At 43.2% G+C, this 18,996-nt stretch overlaps 1 protein-coding gene across 1 annotated transcript in view; it reads left to right on the forward strand.

Moving 5' to 3' along the window:
* Positions 1 to 18,996, forward strand: part of LOC140120739 (L-gulonolactone oxidase-like) — an 88,529-nt gene that overhangs the window by 47,833 nt on the left and 21,700 nt on the right. The window contains exons 7-8 of the mRNA XM_072139691.1: positions 9,210 to 9,317; positions 9,684 to 9,760. Of these exons, the coding sequence (XP_071995792.1) occupies positions 9,210 to 9,317; positions 9,684 to 9,760 (185 nt within the window). The remainder of the gene's footprint in view (positions 1 to 9,209; positions 9,318 to 9,683; positions 9,761 to 18,996) is intronic.

Consider the following 18,996-nt stretch of genomic DNA (forward strand, 5'->3'; position numbering starts at 1 on the left):
GTATAGTTAGTAATCAGGCTGGAGGTTAGGGAAGACAAGAGAGTGATATAGGTATAGTTCAAGGGCAGGGCAGGCAGAGAACAGGTAAAGTTAGTAATCAGGCTGGTGGTCAGGGCAGGCAAGAGAGTGATATAGGTATAGGTCAAGGTCAGGGCAGGCAGAGTACAGGTAATGTTAGTAATCAGGCTGGAGGTCAGGGCAGGCATGAGAGTGATATAGGTATAGGTCAAGGTCAGGGCAGGCACAGTACAGGTAACATTAGTAATCAGCAGGCTGGAGATCGGGAAAGACAAGAGAGTGATATAGGTATAGGTCTAGGTCAGGGCAGGCACAGTACAGGTAATGTTAGTAATCAGGCTGGAGATCGGGAAAGACAAGAGAGTGATCAGGTATAGGTCAAGGTCAGGACACGCCACAGGGAGAGTCAGTAATAAATAGAAATAAGGGGATTTCTGAGAGTTACTGGAGGGCAGGCAAAAGAGTGATCAGGCATAGGCCAAGGTCAGGGCCAAAAGAGTAGAAGGAGAGTGAGTAATCAGGATGAAGGTCAGGGAAGGCAGCACAAATTAAAGGTCAGACGCAACCTTGGGGCTGAATAGAGGGTACAAGCGCTGACCCTTTAAGAGACATAACATCGTATAAGAAGAGGTAGGAGGAAGGAGGACGGTGGGGGTGATAGTGGCCTGGGGGAGCTCAGTGGTTAATTCAGTCCTGTGAGTTTCGGGCAGTGTATGGCGGTATTATATATACTATTATTTCCATGGTATATCACTCAGTGTGGGGGCAGTATATACTATATATACCCTATATACACCTAGTGGGCCGGAGACCTGGTGCGATGCAGCTGTAATCTACACTAAGGGGTGTAATGTGTGGAAGGAATGTAATGAGGACTCATTGTTGTGTGTAATCTGCCGTGTGCGGTATTATTTCTGCTCCAGATGTAATGATGACTTGTGGGTAATGAGATCCGGAGATGCATCACGCAAGGTGCAAGAAATACGAAAATTACACTAATTCACAGGGTCCACTGATCAACCAATAGGGAGCAAGAAGCTGATGAAAGAGCGCCCCCACAGGAGGAATGCAGCATTACACAGGGATGATGGGGGATGCAGGAAAGGGTAGGTCTCTGCACAAGAGATGGGGCTCCTGCACAGAAGACCCCAAATCTATTACATGGACCCCCCAAAACCTGATTATATCACAGGAGAGAGAAGTCAATGTTTCTGCTAGTTCTCAGTCAGCAGAACTTACTGTAAGTCCCCCTCCCCCTCTGAAATGAACCGGGATAATAAAGAGGATATCATAGAGCACAGAGCACAGAGCACAGCAGTGTGAGGACAAGCCCCAGTGCATGGAGAAGCTGCAGTCCTGGAGAAGCTATAAATCCATTTTTCCCAGACCCCCTTCTACTAACAAGATCCAAAAAGATATCTCTCCAAGGACAATACCGAACACTGTCCTCAGAGTGCACAGCAGTGTGAGGACCTAAGTGCACTTGAAGATATGAATCCATGTATTACAACCCTGTCGCTACTGATACCATATAAAAAGGTATGGTAATACAGATCTCCAGGGACAACACTGAACACTGACTGCAGAGAGCACAGAGAACAGCAGTGTTAGGACATGTCACCACTGCCCTTGGAGAAGCCACAAACCGGGAATATAAATTTATATATCACAGTCCTGCTGGTACTAATAACATACACAGGTCTGATTACACACTCCTCCAGGGACAAATCCTAAAACTGTCAGCAGAGAGCACAGCAGTGTTAGGACACAAGTGGACTTGGAGAAGCTACAATCTTGGAATATAAAATCATATTTCACAGTCTTGTTGCCACAAACAACATACTGAAATATCTGTGATTACACATCTCTCTAGGGACAATACCTAACACTGACTGTAGAGGGCACAGAGCACAGCAGTGTAAGGACGCACCCCCAGTGCACTTGCTGGAACGTAAGATACAATACTGAGTTATAAATCCATATATCACAGTCCTGCTGCTACTAATAACATACACAAAGGTGAAATTACACAAATCTCAAGGGACATCATATAACACTGAGCACAGCAGTGTGAGGACACAGTCCCAATGCACACGTCTGATTACACATCCCTCCACTGTAAAACGGATTTCCTCCTCGGAACAAAAAAAAAAAAACAGAATCCAAATATTGTGACATTTCCTGTTATTTCCTTTTATTTGTTCTGATGAAACACTTGAAGATATAAACAAACAGAAGGGAAGAAAGATGGATGACGCCTCCCCCCCACCCCCCACCCGGAGACCCCGGCAATCACCCGCTATAAATCTGATACATCCTTACAATCAGTGAGATTGTAGCAATATTTAAAGCTGCAGTGACATTTATCAGTATCCGACGCTCCAGTATATATCCGTATATTACATGTGCGGTCTCCATAGTGATGTCCTGCCTGCCGGGGGGACAGATGCACAGCAATGTATCGTGTCCATAAGGAGCGAAAGGAGATGTCCCTCCATACACTGCCCATCCCCCGCACTGACATCTTACATTACCACAATCTACACTGACGGATCATAAATAAATGGTATGGATGTATCTAACCACATTATAAACTCCACATGACAGGACAATATTTATGCGTCTAATTCTATATTACTAAGATTGTAATTAAAGGGCAACTCCATTAATTACTGAACCAGAAAGAAATGTCACTCAAGTTTATGACTGCAAGTAATTGGTTTTAAACTTATATCATTTATTATATATAATTATAATAATACTGCCCCCTATGTACAAGAATATATCTAGTATAATACTGCCCCCTATGTACAAGAATATAACTACTATAATACTGTCCCCTATGTACAAGACTATAACTACTATATTACTGCCCCCTATGTACAAGAATATAACTACTATAATACTGCCCCCTATGTACAAGAATATAACTACTATAATACTGCCCCCTATGTACAAGAATATAACTACTATAATACTGCCCCCTATGTTCAAGAATATAACTACTATAATAGTGCCCCCTATGTACAGGAATATAACTACTATAATACTGCCCTCTATGTACAAGAATATAACTACTATAATACTGCCCCCTATGTACAAGAATATAACTACTATAATACTGCCCCCTATGTACAAGAATATAACTACTATAATACTGCCCCCTATGTACAAGAATATAACTACTATAATACTGCCCCCTATGTACAGGAATATAACTACTATAATACTGCCCCCTATGTACAAGAATATAACTGCTATAATACTGCCTCCTATGTACAAGAATATAACTACTATAATACTGCCCCCTATGTACAAGAATATAACTACTATAATACTGCCCCCTATGTACAGGAACATAACTACTATAATACTACCCCCTATGTACAAGAATATAACTACTATAATACTGCCCCCTATGTACAAGAATATAACTACTATAATACTGCCCCCTATGTACAAGAATATAACTACTATAATATCCCCCCCTAAGTACAAGAATATAACTACTATAATACTGCCCCCTATGTACAGGAATATAACTACTATAATACTACCTTCTATGTACAAGAATATAACTACTATAATACTGCCCCCTATGTACAAGAATATAACTACTATAATACTACCCCCTATGTACAAGAATATAACTACTATAATACTACCCCCTATGTACAAGAATATAACTACTATAATACTGTCCCCTATGTACAAGAATATAACTACTATAATACTGCCTCCTATGTACAAGAATATAACCACTATAATACTGCCCCCTATGTACAGGAATATAACTACTATAATACTGCCCCCTATGTACAAGAATATAACTACTATAATACTGCCCCCTATGTACAAGAATATAACTACTATAATATCCCCCCCTATGTACAAGAAAATAACTACTATAATACTGCCCCCTATGTACAAGAATATAACTACTATAATACTGCCCCCTATGTACAAGAATATAACTACTATAATACTGCCCCCTATGTACAAGAATATAACTACTATAATACTGCCCCCTATGTACAGGAATATAACTACTATAATACTACCCCCTATGTACAAGAATATAACTACTATAATACTGCCCCCTATGTTCAAGAATATAACTACTATAATAGTGCCCCCTATGTACAGGAATATAACTACTATAATACTGCCCTCTATGTACAAGAATATAACTACTATAATACTGCCCCCTATGTACAAGAATATAACTACTATAATACTGCCCCCTATGTACAAGAATATAACTACTATAATACTGCCCCCTATGTACAAGAATATAACTACTATAATACTGCCCCCTATGTACAGGAATATAACTACTATAATACTGCCCCCTATGTACAAGAATATAACTGCTATAATACTGCCTCCTATGTACAAGAATATAACTACTATAATACTGCCCCCTATGTACAAGAATATAACTACTATAATACTGCCCCCTATGTACAGGAACATAACTACTATAATACTACCCCCTATGTACAAGAATATAACTACTATAATACTGCCCCCTATGTACAAGAATATAACTACTATAATACTGCCCCCTATGTACAAGAATATAACTACTATAATATCCCCCCCTAAGTACAAGAATATAACTACTATAATACTGCCCCCTATGTACAGGAATATAACTACTATAATACTACCCCCTATGTACAAGAATATAACTACTATAATACTGCCCCCTATGTACAAGAATATAACTACTATAATACTACCCCCTATGTACAAGAATATAACTACTATAATACTACCCCCTATGTACAAGAATATAACTACTATAATACTGTCCCCTATGTACAAGAATATAACTACTATAATACTGCCTCCTATGTACAAGAATATAACCACTATAATACTGCCCCCTATGTACAGGAATATAACTACTATAATACTGCCCCCTATGTACAAGAATATAACTACTATAATACTGCCCCCTATGTACAAGAATATAACTACTATAATATCCCCCCCTATGTACAAGAAAATAACTACTATAATACTGCCCCCTATGTACAAGAATATAACTACTATAATACTGCCCCCTATGTACAAGAATATAACTACTATAATACTGCCCCCTATGTACAAGAATATAACTACTATAATACTGCCCCCTATGTACAGGAATATAACTACTATAATACTACCCCCTATGTACAAGAATATAACTACTATAATACTGCCCCCTATGTACAAGAATATAACTACTATAATACTACCCCCTATGTACAAGAATATAACTACTATAATACTACCCCCTATGTACAAGAATATAACTACTATAATACTGTCCCCTATGTACAAGAATATAACTACTATAATACTGCTCCCTATGTACAAGAATATAACTAATATAATACTGCCCCCTATGTACAGGAATATAACTACTATAATACTGCCCCCTATGTACAAGAATATAACTACTATAATACTGCCCCCTATATACAAGAATATAACTACTATAATACTGCCCCCTATGTACAAGAATATACCTACAATAATACTGCCCCCATGTACAAGAATATAACTACTATAATACTGCCCCCTATGTACAGGAATATAACTACTATAATACTGCCCCCTATGTACAAGAATATAACTACTATAATACTGCCCCCTATGTACAAGAATATAACTACTATAATACTGTCCCCTATGTACAAGAATATAACTACTATAATACCGCCCCCTTCGTACAAGAATATAACTATTATAGTACTGCACCCTATGTACAAGAATATAACTACTATAATACTGTCCCCTATGTACAAGAATATAACTACTATAATACTGCCCCCTATGTACAAGAATATAACTACTATAATACTGCCCCCTATGTACAAGAATATAACTATTATAATACTGCCCCCTATGTACAGGTATATAACTACTATAATACTGCCCCATATGTACAAGAATAAAACTACTATAATACTGCCCCCTATGTACAGGAATATAACTATTATAATACTGCCCTCTATCTACAAGACTATAACTACTATAATACTGCCCCCTATGTACAGGAATATAACTACTATAATACTGCCCCTATGTACAGGAATATAACTACTATAATACTGCCCCTTATGTACAAGAATATAACTACTATAATACTGCCCCCTATGTACAAGAATATAATTACTATAATACTGCCCCCTATGTACAGGAATATAACTACTATAATACTGCCCCCCTATGTACAGGAATGTAACTACTATAATACTGCCCCCTATGTACAGGAATATAACTACTATAATACTTCTCCCTATGTGCAAGAATATAACTACTATAATACTGCCCCCTATGTACAGGAATATAACTACTATAATACTGCCCCCTATGTACAGGAATATAACTACTATAATACTGCCCCCTATGTACAGGAATATAACTACTATAATACTGCCCCCTATGTACAAGACTATAACTACTATAATACTTCCCCTATGTACAGGAATATAACTACTAAAATACTGCCCCCTATGTACAAGACTATAACTACTATAATACTTCCCCTATGTACAGGAATATAACTACTATAATACTGCCCCCTATGTACAGGAATATAACTACTATAATACTGCCCCCTATGTACAAGAATATAACTACTATAATACTGCCCCCTATGTACAAGAATATAACTACTATAACACTGCCCCCTATGTGCAGGAATATAACTACTATAATACTGCCCCCTATGTACAAGAATATAACTACTATAATACTGCCCCTATGTACAAGAATATAACTACTATAATACTTCCCCTATATACAAGAATATATCTACTATAATACTGCCCCCTATGTACAAGAATATAACTACTATAATACTGCCCCCTATGTACAAGAGTATAACTACTATAATACTGCCCCCTATGTACAAGACTATAACTACTATAATACTGCCCCCTATGTACAAGATTAAAACTACTATAATACTGCCCCCTATGTACAGGAATATAACTACTATAATACTGCCCCCTATGTACAGGAATATAACTACTATAATACTGCCCCCTATGTACAGGAATATAACTACTATAATACTGCCCCCTATGTACAGGAATATAACTACTATAATACTGCCCCCTATGTACAGGAATATAACTACTATAATACTGCCCCCTATGTACAGGAATATAACTACTATAATACTGACCCCTATGTACAGGAATATAACTACTATAATACTGCCCCCTATGTACAAGATTATAACTACTATAGTACTGCCCCCTATGTACAAGAATTTATCTACTATAATACTGCCCCCTATGTACAAGAATATAACTACTATAATACTGCCCCCTATGTACAAGAATATAACTACTATAATACTGCCCCCTATGTACAGGAATATAACTACTATAATACTGCCCCCTATGTACAAGAATATGACTACTATAATACTGCCCCCTATGTACAAGAATATAACTACTATAATACTGCCCCCTATGTACAAGAATATAACTACTATAAAACTGCCCCCTATGTACAGGAATATAACTACTATAATACTGCCCCCTATGGACAGGAATATGACTACTATAATACTGCCCCCTATGTACAAGAATATAACTACTATAATACTGCCCCCTATGTACAAGAATATAACTACTATAATACTGCCCCCTATGTACAAGAATATAACTACTATAATACTGTCCCCTATGTACAAGAATATAACTACTATAATACTGCCCCCTATGTACAAGAATATAACTACTATAATACTGCCCCCTATGTACAGGAATATAACTACTATAATACTGCCCCCTATGTACAAGAATATAACTACTATAATACTGCCCCCTATGTACAAGAATATAACTACTATAATACTGCCCCCTATGTACAAGAATATAACTACTATAATACTGCCCCCTATGTACAAGAATATAACTACTATAATACTGCCCCCTATGTACAAGAATATAACTACTATAATACTGCCCCCTATGTACAGGAATATAACTACTATAATACCGCCCCCTATGTACAAGAATATAACTACTATAATACTGCCCCCTATGTACAAGAATATAACTACTATAATACTGCCCCCTATGTACAAGAATATAACTACTATAATACTGTCCCCTATGTACAAGAATATAACTACTATAATACTGCCCCCTATGTACAAGAATATAACTACTATAATACTGCTCCCTATGTACAGGAATATAACTACTATAATACTGCCCCCTATGTACAAGAATATAACTACTATAATACTGCCCCCTATGTACAAGAATATAACTACTATAATACTGCCCCCTATGTACAAGAATATAACTACTATAATACTGCCCCCTATGTACAAGAATATAACTACTATAATACTGTCCCCTATGTACAAGAATATAACTACTATAATACTGCCCCCTATGTACAAGAATATAACTACTATAATACTGCCCCCTATGTACAAGAATATAACTACTATAATACTGCCCCCTATGTACAAGAATATAACTACTATAATACTGTCCCCTATGTACAAGAATATAACTACTATAATACTGCCCCCTATGTACAAGAATATAACTACTATAATACTGCCCCCTATGTACAAGAATATAACTACTATAATACTGCCCCCTATGTACAAGAATATAACTACTATAATACTGCCCCCTATGTACAGGAATATAACTACTATAATACTGCCCCCTATGTACAAGAATATAACTACTATAATACTGCCCCCTATGTACAGGAATATAACTACTATAATACTGCCCCCTATGTACAAGAATATAACTACTATAATACTGTCCCCTATGTACAAGAATATAACTACTATAATACTGCCCCCTATGTACAAGAATATAACTACTATAATACTGCCCCCTATGTACAAGAATATAACTACTATAATACTGCCCCCTATGTACAAGAATATAACTACTATAATACTGCCCCCTATGTACAGGAATATAACTACTATAATACTGCCCCCTATGTACAAGAATATAACTACTATAATACTGCCCCCTATGTACAGGAATATAACTACTATAATACTGCCCCCTATTGGCACAATGATAGAACTGAACAGCTGCATTGGTGAGTGTAGTATGTACCAGTATGACTAGTGCGCCCCCTGCTGTATGTATCTTTCTCTGTATTTTGCAATCATTTATCTTATTTCTGTGCAGGTTCTTGATAATCTTGACAGACACTTGAACTCCTCTGAATATTTCCGCTTCTTCTGGTTTCCGCACTCAGATAACGTCAGCGTCTTCTACCAGGACGCTACAGACAAGGTTTGTGGCGGGACATTGTGTGTTGTTCTCTGCTCTCTGACACGGGGTCTGGCGGTGTAACATTCTGTATATAGTGTGTAGGGATGGAAGATTAAAAAGAAAGAACATATAAAAGTGAATTTACTCTATTTCTGCTCTAGTCACATCCAAAGCTGCATTTATAATTCTTTGTCGTCTTGGGAAGTTTCTGACATGACAGAGTGACCTGCACTTCTGATCCAGAGTCCATATACCAGGGTGCTGTGCCATGGAAGACTATAGAAGATCGGATGCAGCTTGGGATGTGACTAGAGCAGAGGGTATGGATGTGAGGTTGTGCTGTGGACCGGCATCAGTCTCATAACCTTTGACCTCTCTCCTGTGCAGCCTCCATGCTCCAAGTCCAGCTGGCTGTGGGATCGCTTTGTGGGATATTACCTGCTGGAGTTCCTCCTGTGGATAAGGTAAGGGGCACCTGCACACCTGGCGCTGCCATAGGACCCCCCATGGCTGCAGCCACCTAAGTGCCCGATATCCAGCTGCCCCCAACTCCTATATACGTACTGTACATACTATGGAGAGTCCACATCAGCGCAGTGGAAACAAGGCTCTGCAAAAGGAGGGTTGCAGCGCCCCCATAACTCCGGCAAAGACCCCCAACAATAGACAGATGTAGATGGAAGGCAGCACTTCCCAAATCCACAGCTCAATAGAAGGTGGAGCTTATTAGATGCGCCAACATTTCGGTGTGTGATCACTTTTAACAAGTGAATGCAATCAGGTTTATAAAGGAAATAAATTATTTGCATAAAAGGGGGCGTGTGCAGGTATAAAATGTGAATATAAATACAAAAAGACAATTGGGTGTAAGGATCACAGTCACGTAATCCCTAATCCACAGAACGCACCCAGTGTTACAATGTATCAATCCTATGACTCCATAATGTTGCACTTCCTCATTGTGACATCATAAAAGGTCTATACATAGGACGGATCCTTCCATCAATTATAACCTCCCCACCGGACGACACATCTCAAGCTCATGGAGGGCAATTTTAAGGAGTGTTTTGGAGGACGCCGGCCATCGCCCGCCCTGAGCTTGAAATGTGTTGTCCGGTAGGGAGGTATTGGTGGGTTATAATTGGTGGATGGATCCGTCCTATCTGAATGTCGGCACTTTCCGTCCCATTCTGTGTATCCTGAACATATTTCTATGTAGAATTTCTTGTTGTTGCACCATTACCCCATAGGGGCCTGACCTCAGTGTGGGGGCAGCTGGAGTCTCTGGGTGGCTTGTAGTGCGGCTTAGCACCAGGGTCGGTCACAGTGGTATTATTGATGAGAATAGGGGACATCCATGCCTGTCAGGTCCTACATGGAGATGCAGGAAGAGGGGGAGGCCACCGTATAGTGGAGGGATACTCATAGGACACTCCCTGTGTGTGTGTAGTAACGGATCCCTGGGCACGTGGTGAAAGGGAGGCTCATGGTGTTAGCAGCAGCCAGGGATCACATGTGGAAACAGAAATCTTTTAATAACTCTCAGTTTCCTTATTGGCAGACACAGTCCTACACAAAAGCAGCAGGTAACAAGCTGAAAACTTTCCTTCCTGCATAGAGCGGGGGATTGGTTGCTGGTTCAACATTGACTTTTGTGTCAAAGGGATGGAAACAGGAGCCGGGTTTGCTCTGCTGCTTGGGTAGCAATCTATGTGCAGAGATCAAAAGACAAAGAAGAACAATAACACCTTAGGAATCCAGACAGAGAGAGAAAATATATAGATTCTATATTCTGGGGATTTCCAGGACACCAACCAATCAGAGCCTGGGATAATAATAATAATTCTTTATTTATATAGTGCACACAGATTACGCAGCGCTGTACAAAGCATGACAAATCGGTCCCTGTCCCCATGGGGCTCACAATCTAAACAACCTAACCTATGTTTTGGAGTGTGCGAGGAAACCGGAGGACCCGGAGGGGACCCACGCAAACACGGATTCTGTAGGAAAGATAACAAATGTTGCAACATAACCCTTCGGGTTTCAACACTACATTTGAACAGTAGATGGCAGTAAAGTACAGCTATAGCAAGGATTAATAATAGTAATTATTACTTTATTTATATAGCGCACACAGATTACTTGTCAAACCAAGGGAACTCCGGCCATAAGGGGGAAAGAAGTTTAAAGGAGGAAAGTGAGAGCTGGCCAGACCCTCTCCAGCCGACCAGGCAAATAATAGGAGCTATATTTAGTGATGACCCGTCCAGCGGGACATTACACTGGGTGTTAATTATGTTGATTATGAGAAAGATAAATAGATAAGAGATAAATGGAGAGATAAGAGACAGATGGATAGAAAGATAAATAGATAGATACTGAACATGGATATGAGATCTCTGCACCCTGATCTGCACAGACCGCTCACCTCCCTCCCCCCACCAGTAATTATCGGTCTTCGGGGTCTCTGGGATATTTTAGGATATAATGATCCTGTTGGATTTTTTTGTGTCGTCTTTTGATGATTTTTAAGCAGAGACATGAAATAACTTTCACCTTTGATCTCGTCTTTGATCCCTGATGATCAGTGGCTCATGGAGTCAGCATTGTATTCAGCGGTAATTACCATAGATATATACGGTAGATATGAGACAGATAAAAGTACGGGAATCCTGCACACAGCCATGTCATCCCCATAGACAGGAATCCTGCACACAGCCATGTCATCCCCATAGACAGGAATCCTGCACACAGCCATGTCATCCCCATAGACAGACGGGACCTGCAGTACTCTCTGCTACCACTAGGTGCACTGTAGAACTGTGGATTATATGTAGGGGCTGGGGACTGGACGCGAGTGTGAGAGCCTGCAGAGGCCGCAGGAGAGGCTGGGGGATCCCTTGTACTCAAGGGATGTGGGGGAGACATGGCCATTGAAGATGCAAGCTAGGTAGGTAGGTAGATATGAGATTGATGTATAGACAGATATATATAGATATGCAACACCCCCACCGGGGCTTGGGGGCAGCTGGATTCCCCTGGCACCTGAGTGGGTTGAGCTTGGCCTAGTGATCGACTGATTCACGGTCACTTGGTACAGGTGGAACAGGCCACATCCACGCCGGGCAGGTGTCCCACAGGTGGACAAGAAAAGGAGAGAGAAGCCACGGATGGATGGAAACAATGGATGTCCCTATGTACAGATGTGAGGATCCCGGGATATATATAGAGGGGAAGCCCCTGATAGATAGATGATAGATGAATGGATGGATGGATAGATAGATGTGCAACATCCCCCACCGGGGCCTAGCCTTTTCTTGGGGCCTGGAGACAGCCGGGGGCCCAGAATACCTGAGTGGCTGGCGGTTGCGGCCTAGGCACACTGATGTCACGGCAGGGGCGTTGCTAGGGTCACAAAAGATCTGGGGCACGGCACGGGCCCCAATGCATACGTACCAAATTCTTAGTTGTGTCCTCTTTTGCACATACTCCCTATACACCTGAAACAACTATACTTAAAAACAACTGTACAGCTACAGAAAACACAGTAGATATGCTGATCTGTTATATCCAGGGACTGCAGTAGTTGTTCTTCATGTTCTCCATTAAGCCCCCTATCACCATTTCTCTTCTTCCAACCATGCGCTGTGCCTATGGAGATTACCACACTTATCTTATGATCTGCAGTTTTCTTTTGTCCCTAAAACTTTGTTCCCTAAGGGCCTATTCACATGGCCGTCTACAGGGACGTACATGCGGCCGCATGTACGTCCCCAAAGACGGCAATAGCGGCGCGGCGCAGACGTGGCACCGATCCGGCCCGCACACCGCAAAAAGATAGAGCATGCTCTATCTTTTGGCGTGTTAGCGGCCGTGTGCCGCTATTCTCTATGGAGGGAGGAGGGGTCACCTCCTCCTCTCCAGCACACGGCGGTATGCCCGCACAGCTGTAAGCCGCAATTTACAATTAAGCCACAATTATAACAATAAACTTAACACCACACCCCTTCCTTGTGCCCCTCACATTTAAATTAAGCACCCACATTGTGCCACCAACCTAACCTGATCCCTAAATGTGGCCTGACATGTAACAATGCCACCTACGCTCTATAATAGACCCTCACACAGTAAGTGCCCTCTATACTCCCTAATAACCCCCTACACACTTAGTAATATCCCCCACACTCAAGCTCCCACATTTAACTAAATTATAGCCTCCTCTACTCAGGGATAGCCCGACAACACTTTGGAATAGCCTTCAGATAAAGTAATGACCCCAAAACCCCATATGCACACTGTATAATGAAAATATAAGAGTTATACTTACCCCTCTTCACTCGTGATTTCCTCTTATCCTCCATCTGCAGGATGTGATGTGGTGACATCACTACACAGCGCCTCCTGCTCCAGGCTGCTTGAAGCAGGAGACGCGATGTAGCAATGCCATAGCCTCCTGCACAGCTTCTTACTCCACAGAACTGCCGCATGTGCTCTGTAGTGGAGCAGGATGCTAACGGCACCCTGCTTCACTACAGTAATCATCTCTATCTGCATCCAGAGGATACAAATAGAGATGACAGTGGAGAAAGCCTCAGACAACATTCGGGGCAGCAGTCAAAAGATCCGGGGCCCGTGCCCCAGATCTTTTGACCTAACCACGCCCCTGTGTCACGGTGCTTGGTATGGGGACCGGAGGGCTGTCCTACAGCCTGGCAGGTCTCCAGTAGGGTGGTGTTGGCAAGAAAATGATGAGGGAGATGCTGTTATAGTAGTTCTCCCTGGGGCAACCCTTTGGTGTCTAGAGTATGAGTCTCTGTGTGGTGGACAGGATGCCCGCGATGGTGACAGACGTAGTAGCAGGGACCAGACAGAGGCAGACGTTGAACAAAAATAACTTACAGTTCTTTATCGGAACCGGCAGGAACAGTAGCAACGTGCCTTGACAAATGGTAGAATGCTGGAGATGCAGTTGGAGGGAGCCACAGGAGTAGATCTCCAGTCTGGAGGGAGGTAGCTGTGTCCTAGTAGGATGCTGCAGCTTGTTCTGGGTTGCTTCAGATATCACCCTTGAAGGTAGGATGATACCACTTTCTCTCACTGACTAACTCTTCACTCCACTCAGGCAGTGAGCTGAGCTCTGACTGGACTGCTCTCTGACTAACTGGTCAGATCTGGTCTGGTGTGCTAGCTGCACTGAGTCCAGCCTAAGACTGACTCACTTGACTGAATCAACTCCAGTCTTCTTCTGCTCTAGAACTTTCCTGACCAGGGGTTTTGTTACTCCCACTGGTCAGGTGGTGGCTACTCCTCCAATTGCATCCCAGCTTACAGATACAATGGGATAACACATGTGATTGGATGACACATATTACATCACATAAAGCAATTAACTCTTGCCTTCCCAGGCAGACTCTACCGCTGCAGTGTTCCCCTGTGTTATGTAGTGACATGCTGTGGGGCTGATCAGACCCTTCACAGGCTGCAAGCTACATGATGGGACGTATTCGCAACAACCCCTCTGCCTTGCATCGGCAAGGGTGTTGCATACCCCACGGGGCAGTTGAAATAGCCGCCCTCGGCTCGACTAAGGACTGGTTGGGGCGCAGAGGACCGACCGCTGACCAGCAGCGGGAACCTCTGGGGGGGTCCATGAAAGTGATGGCCGGTAGAGGTAAATTACAAAAGGGCACTTCTGTGAAGTGCAGGCTACATGATCTGTAGGGACAAACCACCCATGGTCCTGGAGACTAAGACAAGGACACGTGTATGCTAAGTATGACAGTTGGTCGCTGACGCCATTAAACCAAACTGTACTGTAGGAAAGGTGTGGTGTCATGTACTGTAATCCACTCCTTGCACCAAGGCCTGTATATTTGTTTCATGAACACTTCTTCCATGGCGACAAATATATAGTGTATATATGCATTACATTGGCATATGTGACACAATGAGACATTATACAATGTACAAGTACCTGCCGACTGACATTCTTACCCTTGTATGAGTGGCATCCAGGTGCTACATCTTTAACACCCCCAGTCCCCTAAGGACCTGCGGTTTACGGACTACCCCCACTTACGAAGCTTTGATTTGAGGCATAAGATAGCGGTCAGGGTTTACATAGAGACGGTCCGACGCAGCCACTCTGAAAAGCCTATAAAAGGTTAGTGCAAACTACTGGCATAACATTGACAGTGTGCAAACATATTTTTGTAAACTCTCATTGGCTTAGGAGCCCAATGGGTACACATCTAATAACCTAACGTTGCAAACGTTACACAGGTCACTGCCCTGAGAAAGCACTGGCTGGCGCGAAACGGCCCGTCGGCTTTGCGACACTGCGTGCCCCCCTGTGTACCTCTCACATGAACCAAGAATAAAGAAGTTTTGCTTTCACGAACGGTGAGTGCCACTCCGTTTCTTCGTTTTTGCTTGTCGTGCTGGTCTATTCCAAGGAGACAGAGCACAACCGCTGTGAACAGCCACTACCTCCGCACATACCCGTCCACTGCTCCCATTGACTGACAAGACCCGTTATTAGGCTGGCGGTGCCCGCAGCGCTTTTACTCTATATACGTAGTTACACAGGTAGGCTACACAGGGTAGCAGAATAGCAAATGTCTCTTTACCTGAAAAGGAAAAGGCATAATAGTGCATGCAGTATAATCAGTAGCAACTCTTCCCTGTAGTGGCCAAAGTCTCTCAGAAGGTCTTTAATAGCAAAGTCCATCTTCTGGGTACAGCCCTTGATGTGGGGAAAAGTGCAATAAGTATGGTGGTGCAGTTCAAAGAGAGTCTCTTGACTGAATGATAAGGGGAGAAGAGTCTCAGGAAAGTTTCTGGCTCTATGGGATAGGTGGGCGTTCAGCCCAACTGGGATTAGTAGAAATAAGTAAAACATTATTTACAATATGCACAGTACCTGAAGAGGGCTACAGTCCTTCATGGATTACTCGGTATCTTCTTCAGTGGTGAGTACTTCAGTGTCAGAAAAGCGTACCTGCCTCCTCCTTCTGTGTGACACCAGTTGGTACTCCTGAAGGTACGCAGGAGCTTTACCTTTTGTCTCCCTTTGAGACCTCCGAAGTTCCAGTTGGGAGAAGATAACAACCTCCTCATCGTCCTCCTCTGAGTCGGAGTCTCAGTTGCCTCTAAGGCCGCAGGGGTTGCAGACTCTGAAACCGGATCATCCTCCACGGGTAGCAGTATTGGAGACTGTGGTGGGGACGATGGTCTCTCCGGGGTACCTCTTACTGGAGTGGAAACAACAACACAGAGTTGAGGCACAGTCACAAGTTCTAAGAAACTGGGGGTAGGTGAACACAAGGAGGTCTGTAAGTTGGGGGTCGAGGTGAGAGGTGTGGACATAGGGGCAAAAGGACGAAGACATCTCTTTAGCCGGTTCCTATGTACTTGGAGTAGTGGACGGTCTCCTCTTGAAATCTCGTAGACTTAAGGGGAGAGACTGTCCCTAACTAGGTATGGCTCACGCACCCAATGCCCATCTATCTTACTGGTGGGATGGTTGTTGCGCAGCCACAATCTCCTGGGGCAAGAGGCTCAGCACAGGCATTACGATCGAAGTCCCTTTTTTGTTTCTCTCGGGCCTCTTCCAACCGCAGATCCACAACTTCTTTGGCATCCGCCAGGCGCCTCTGGTGTTCTGGGGGAGTAAAGACTGGGAATCAGGGGACTCCATGTCCCAGGTCATATCAGCAGGGAGATGGCCATGTCTCCCGAACATCAGATATCACAATCTGATACAGCCGGTCATAAGTGATAGGGTCCAGAGTTCTTCTCTTTAACAAGCCCTGATGCATGTTCAGAGTCTTTCTCTGGTGCCACAATTCTCCATCAGCTCTTCTCCGGCGGATTCTTTCAGGCACTCACCCACTAGAGAGATAGTCCATCACTTCTCCTATGGCATGTCTATCAGCCTGAAGACTCATCCAGAGGTCCTTTTCCGCAGGGGGCTCTGACTCTTCCTGAGGAGTAGCTGGCGCTGCTTCTGAGGGTAAGGAGTAAACTCTCTGGGTATCTTGGCGCACAAACCAAGCATAGAACGCAGGCATCTCCACATCTTCCCACTGAGCATCTGTGGAGGGTCCCTCCCACTGGTCAGGGAGACGGGACAGAGCGTTGGCATTTTCATTGGTCTTGCCAGCCTGGTACTTGATGGGAAAGTTGAAGTTGACAAGTCTGGAGGCCCACCGCTGTTCCAGTGCTCCAAGACGAGCGGTGTTCAGATGCGCCAAGGGATTATTGTCTGTGAAGACAGTGAAGAAGGACGCAGCCAGGTAGTCCTTGAACTTTTCAGTCACAGCCCAGACTAATGCCAGAAACTCCAACTTGAAGGAACTGTAGTTCTGGTCGTTTTGCTCCGGTTCTCGGAGGGAACGGCTGGCGTAGGCTATGACCCTTTCAGTTCCATTCTGGAGCTGGGATAGTACAGCCCCTAGGCCTTGCTTGCTGGCACCGGTGTATAGGGTGAAAGGCAGATTGTAGTCTGGATATCCCAACACCGGAGGCTCAGTCAACCGTTGCTTTAGCATCTGGAAGGCAGCTTCTAGTTCTGCTGTCCATTCAATGGATGCTCAGGAACATTGGCCCTCTTTTGGCAGTTCTTGCAGGGGAGCCGCCAGCTGGGCAAACTTTGGGATGAAGCGCCTGTAATAACTGGCAAATCCCAGGAAGCTTTTGATATCCCGTATGGTTGATGGGGTAGGCCAGTCATGGACAGCTGCAATCTTCTCTGGATCTTGCTCAATTCCGTGAGCTCTCACCACATGTCCCAGGTACTTGACGCTAGGTTGTAGTAGGTGACACTTGGATGGCTTGACCTTCAGCCCATGTTGGGTCCGGATTTGGAAGACTTCAGCCAGATGGTGGAGGTGGTCTTCATAGGTCTTGGAGTAGATGATGATGTCGTCCAAGTATAGCAGGACGGTCTCAAAGTTTCGATGACCCAAACATCTCTCCATCAGCTGTTGAAATGTGCCTGGGGCGTTGCATAGCCCGAACGGCATGTTGTTGAACTCGAACAGGCCCATTGGGGTGGTGAAAGCCATCTTCTCTCTGTCTTCCAGCGCCATGGCCACTTGCCAGTAGCCATTGGTCAGATCCAGGATAGAGAAGTAGGCAGCTAACCCTAGGGCTGCGAGGGATTCCTCGATTCGAGGCAGCGGCATCCTTTAGTGTGATATTGTTGATCTTCCTATAGTCAACACAGAATCGAAGGGTTCCATCCTTCTTTTTCACAAGGACCAGCAGGGCAGCCCATGGGCTGTGACTCTCCCAGATAACATTGGCTGTTTTCATCTCTTGTACCAGCTTTTTCACCTCTTGGTAGCGGGCTGGAGGTATGGGCTGGTATCGCTCTTTGATAGGAGGATGAGAGCCAGTAGGAATGGTATGTTGGATCAGGGTAGTCTGCCCAAAATCCAGTGGGTGTTTGCTGAAGGCCTAATGGTGCTTCATAACGACATCCAGGACACCTTGTACTTGGTCTGCAGGAGTAAAATCGTCGTCTCCAATATTGAGCTCAAGCCACCAGGATTGCTCGGCAGGCTCACCTTCAGCACTTTGCTTCACTTCCAACTGTTGGGAGGCAGACAGAGAGGTTTCCACTAAGTCTTCAGGATGGACACTGAAGAGAGTGACTATGGCTTGGTATTTTCTCAAATCTACTGGGGAGTCC

The sequence above is a fragment of the Engystomops pustulosus genome, chromosome 3 (assembly GCF_040894005.1).
Source record: "Engystomops pustulosus chromosome 3, aEngPut4.maternal, whole genome shotgun sequence".
Classification (NCBI taxonomy): Eukaryota; Metazoa; Chordata; class Amphibia; order Anura; family Leptodactylidae; genus Engystomops; species Engystomops pustulosus.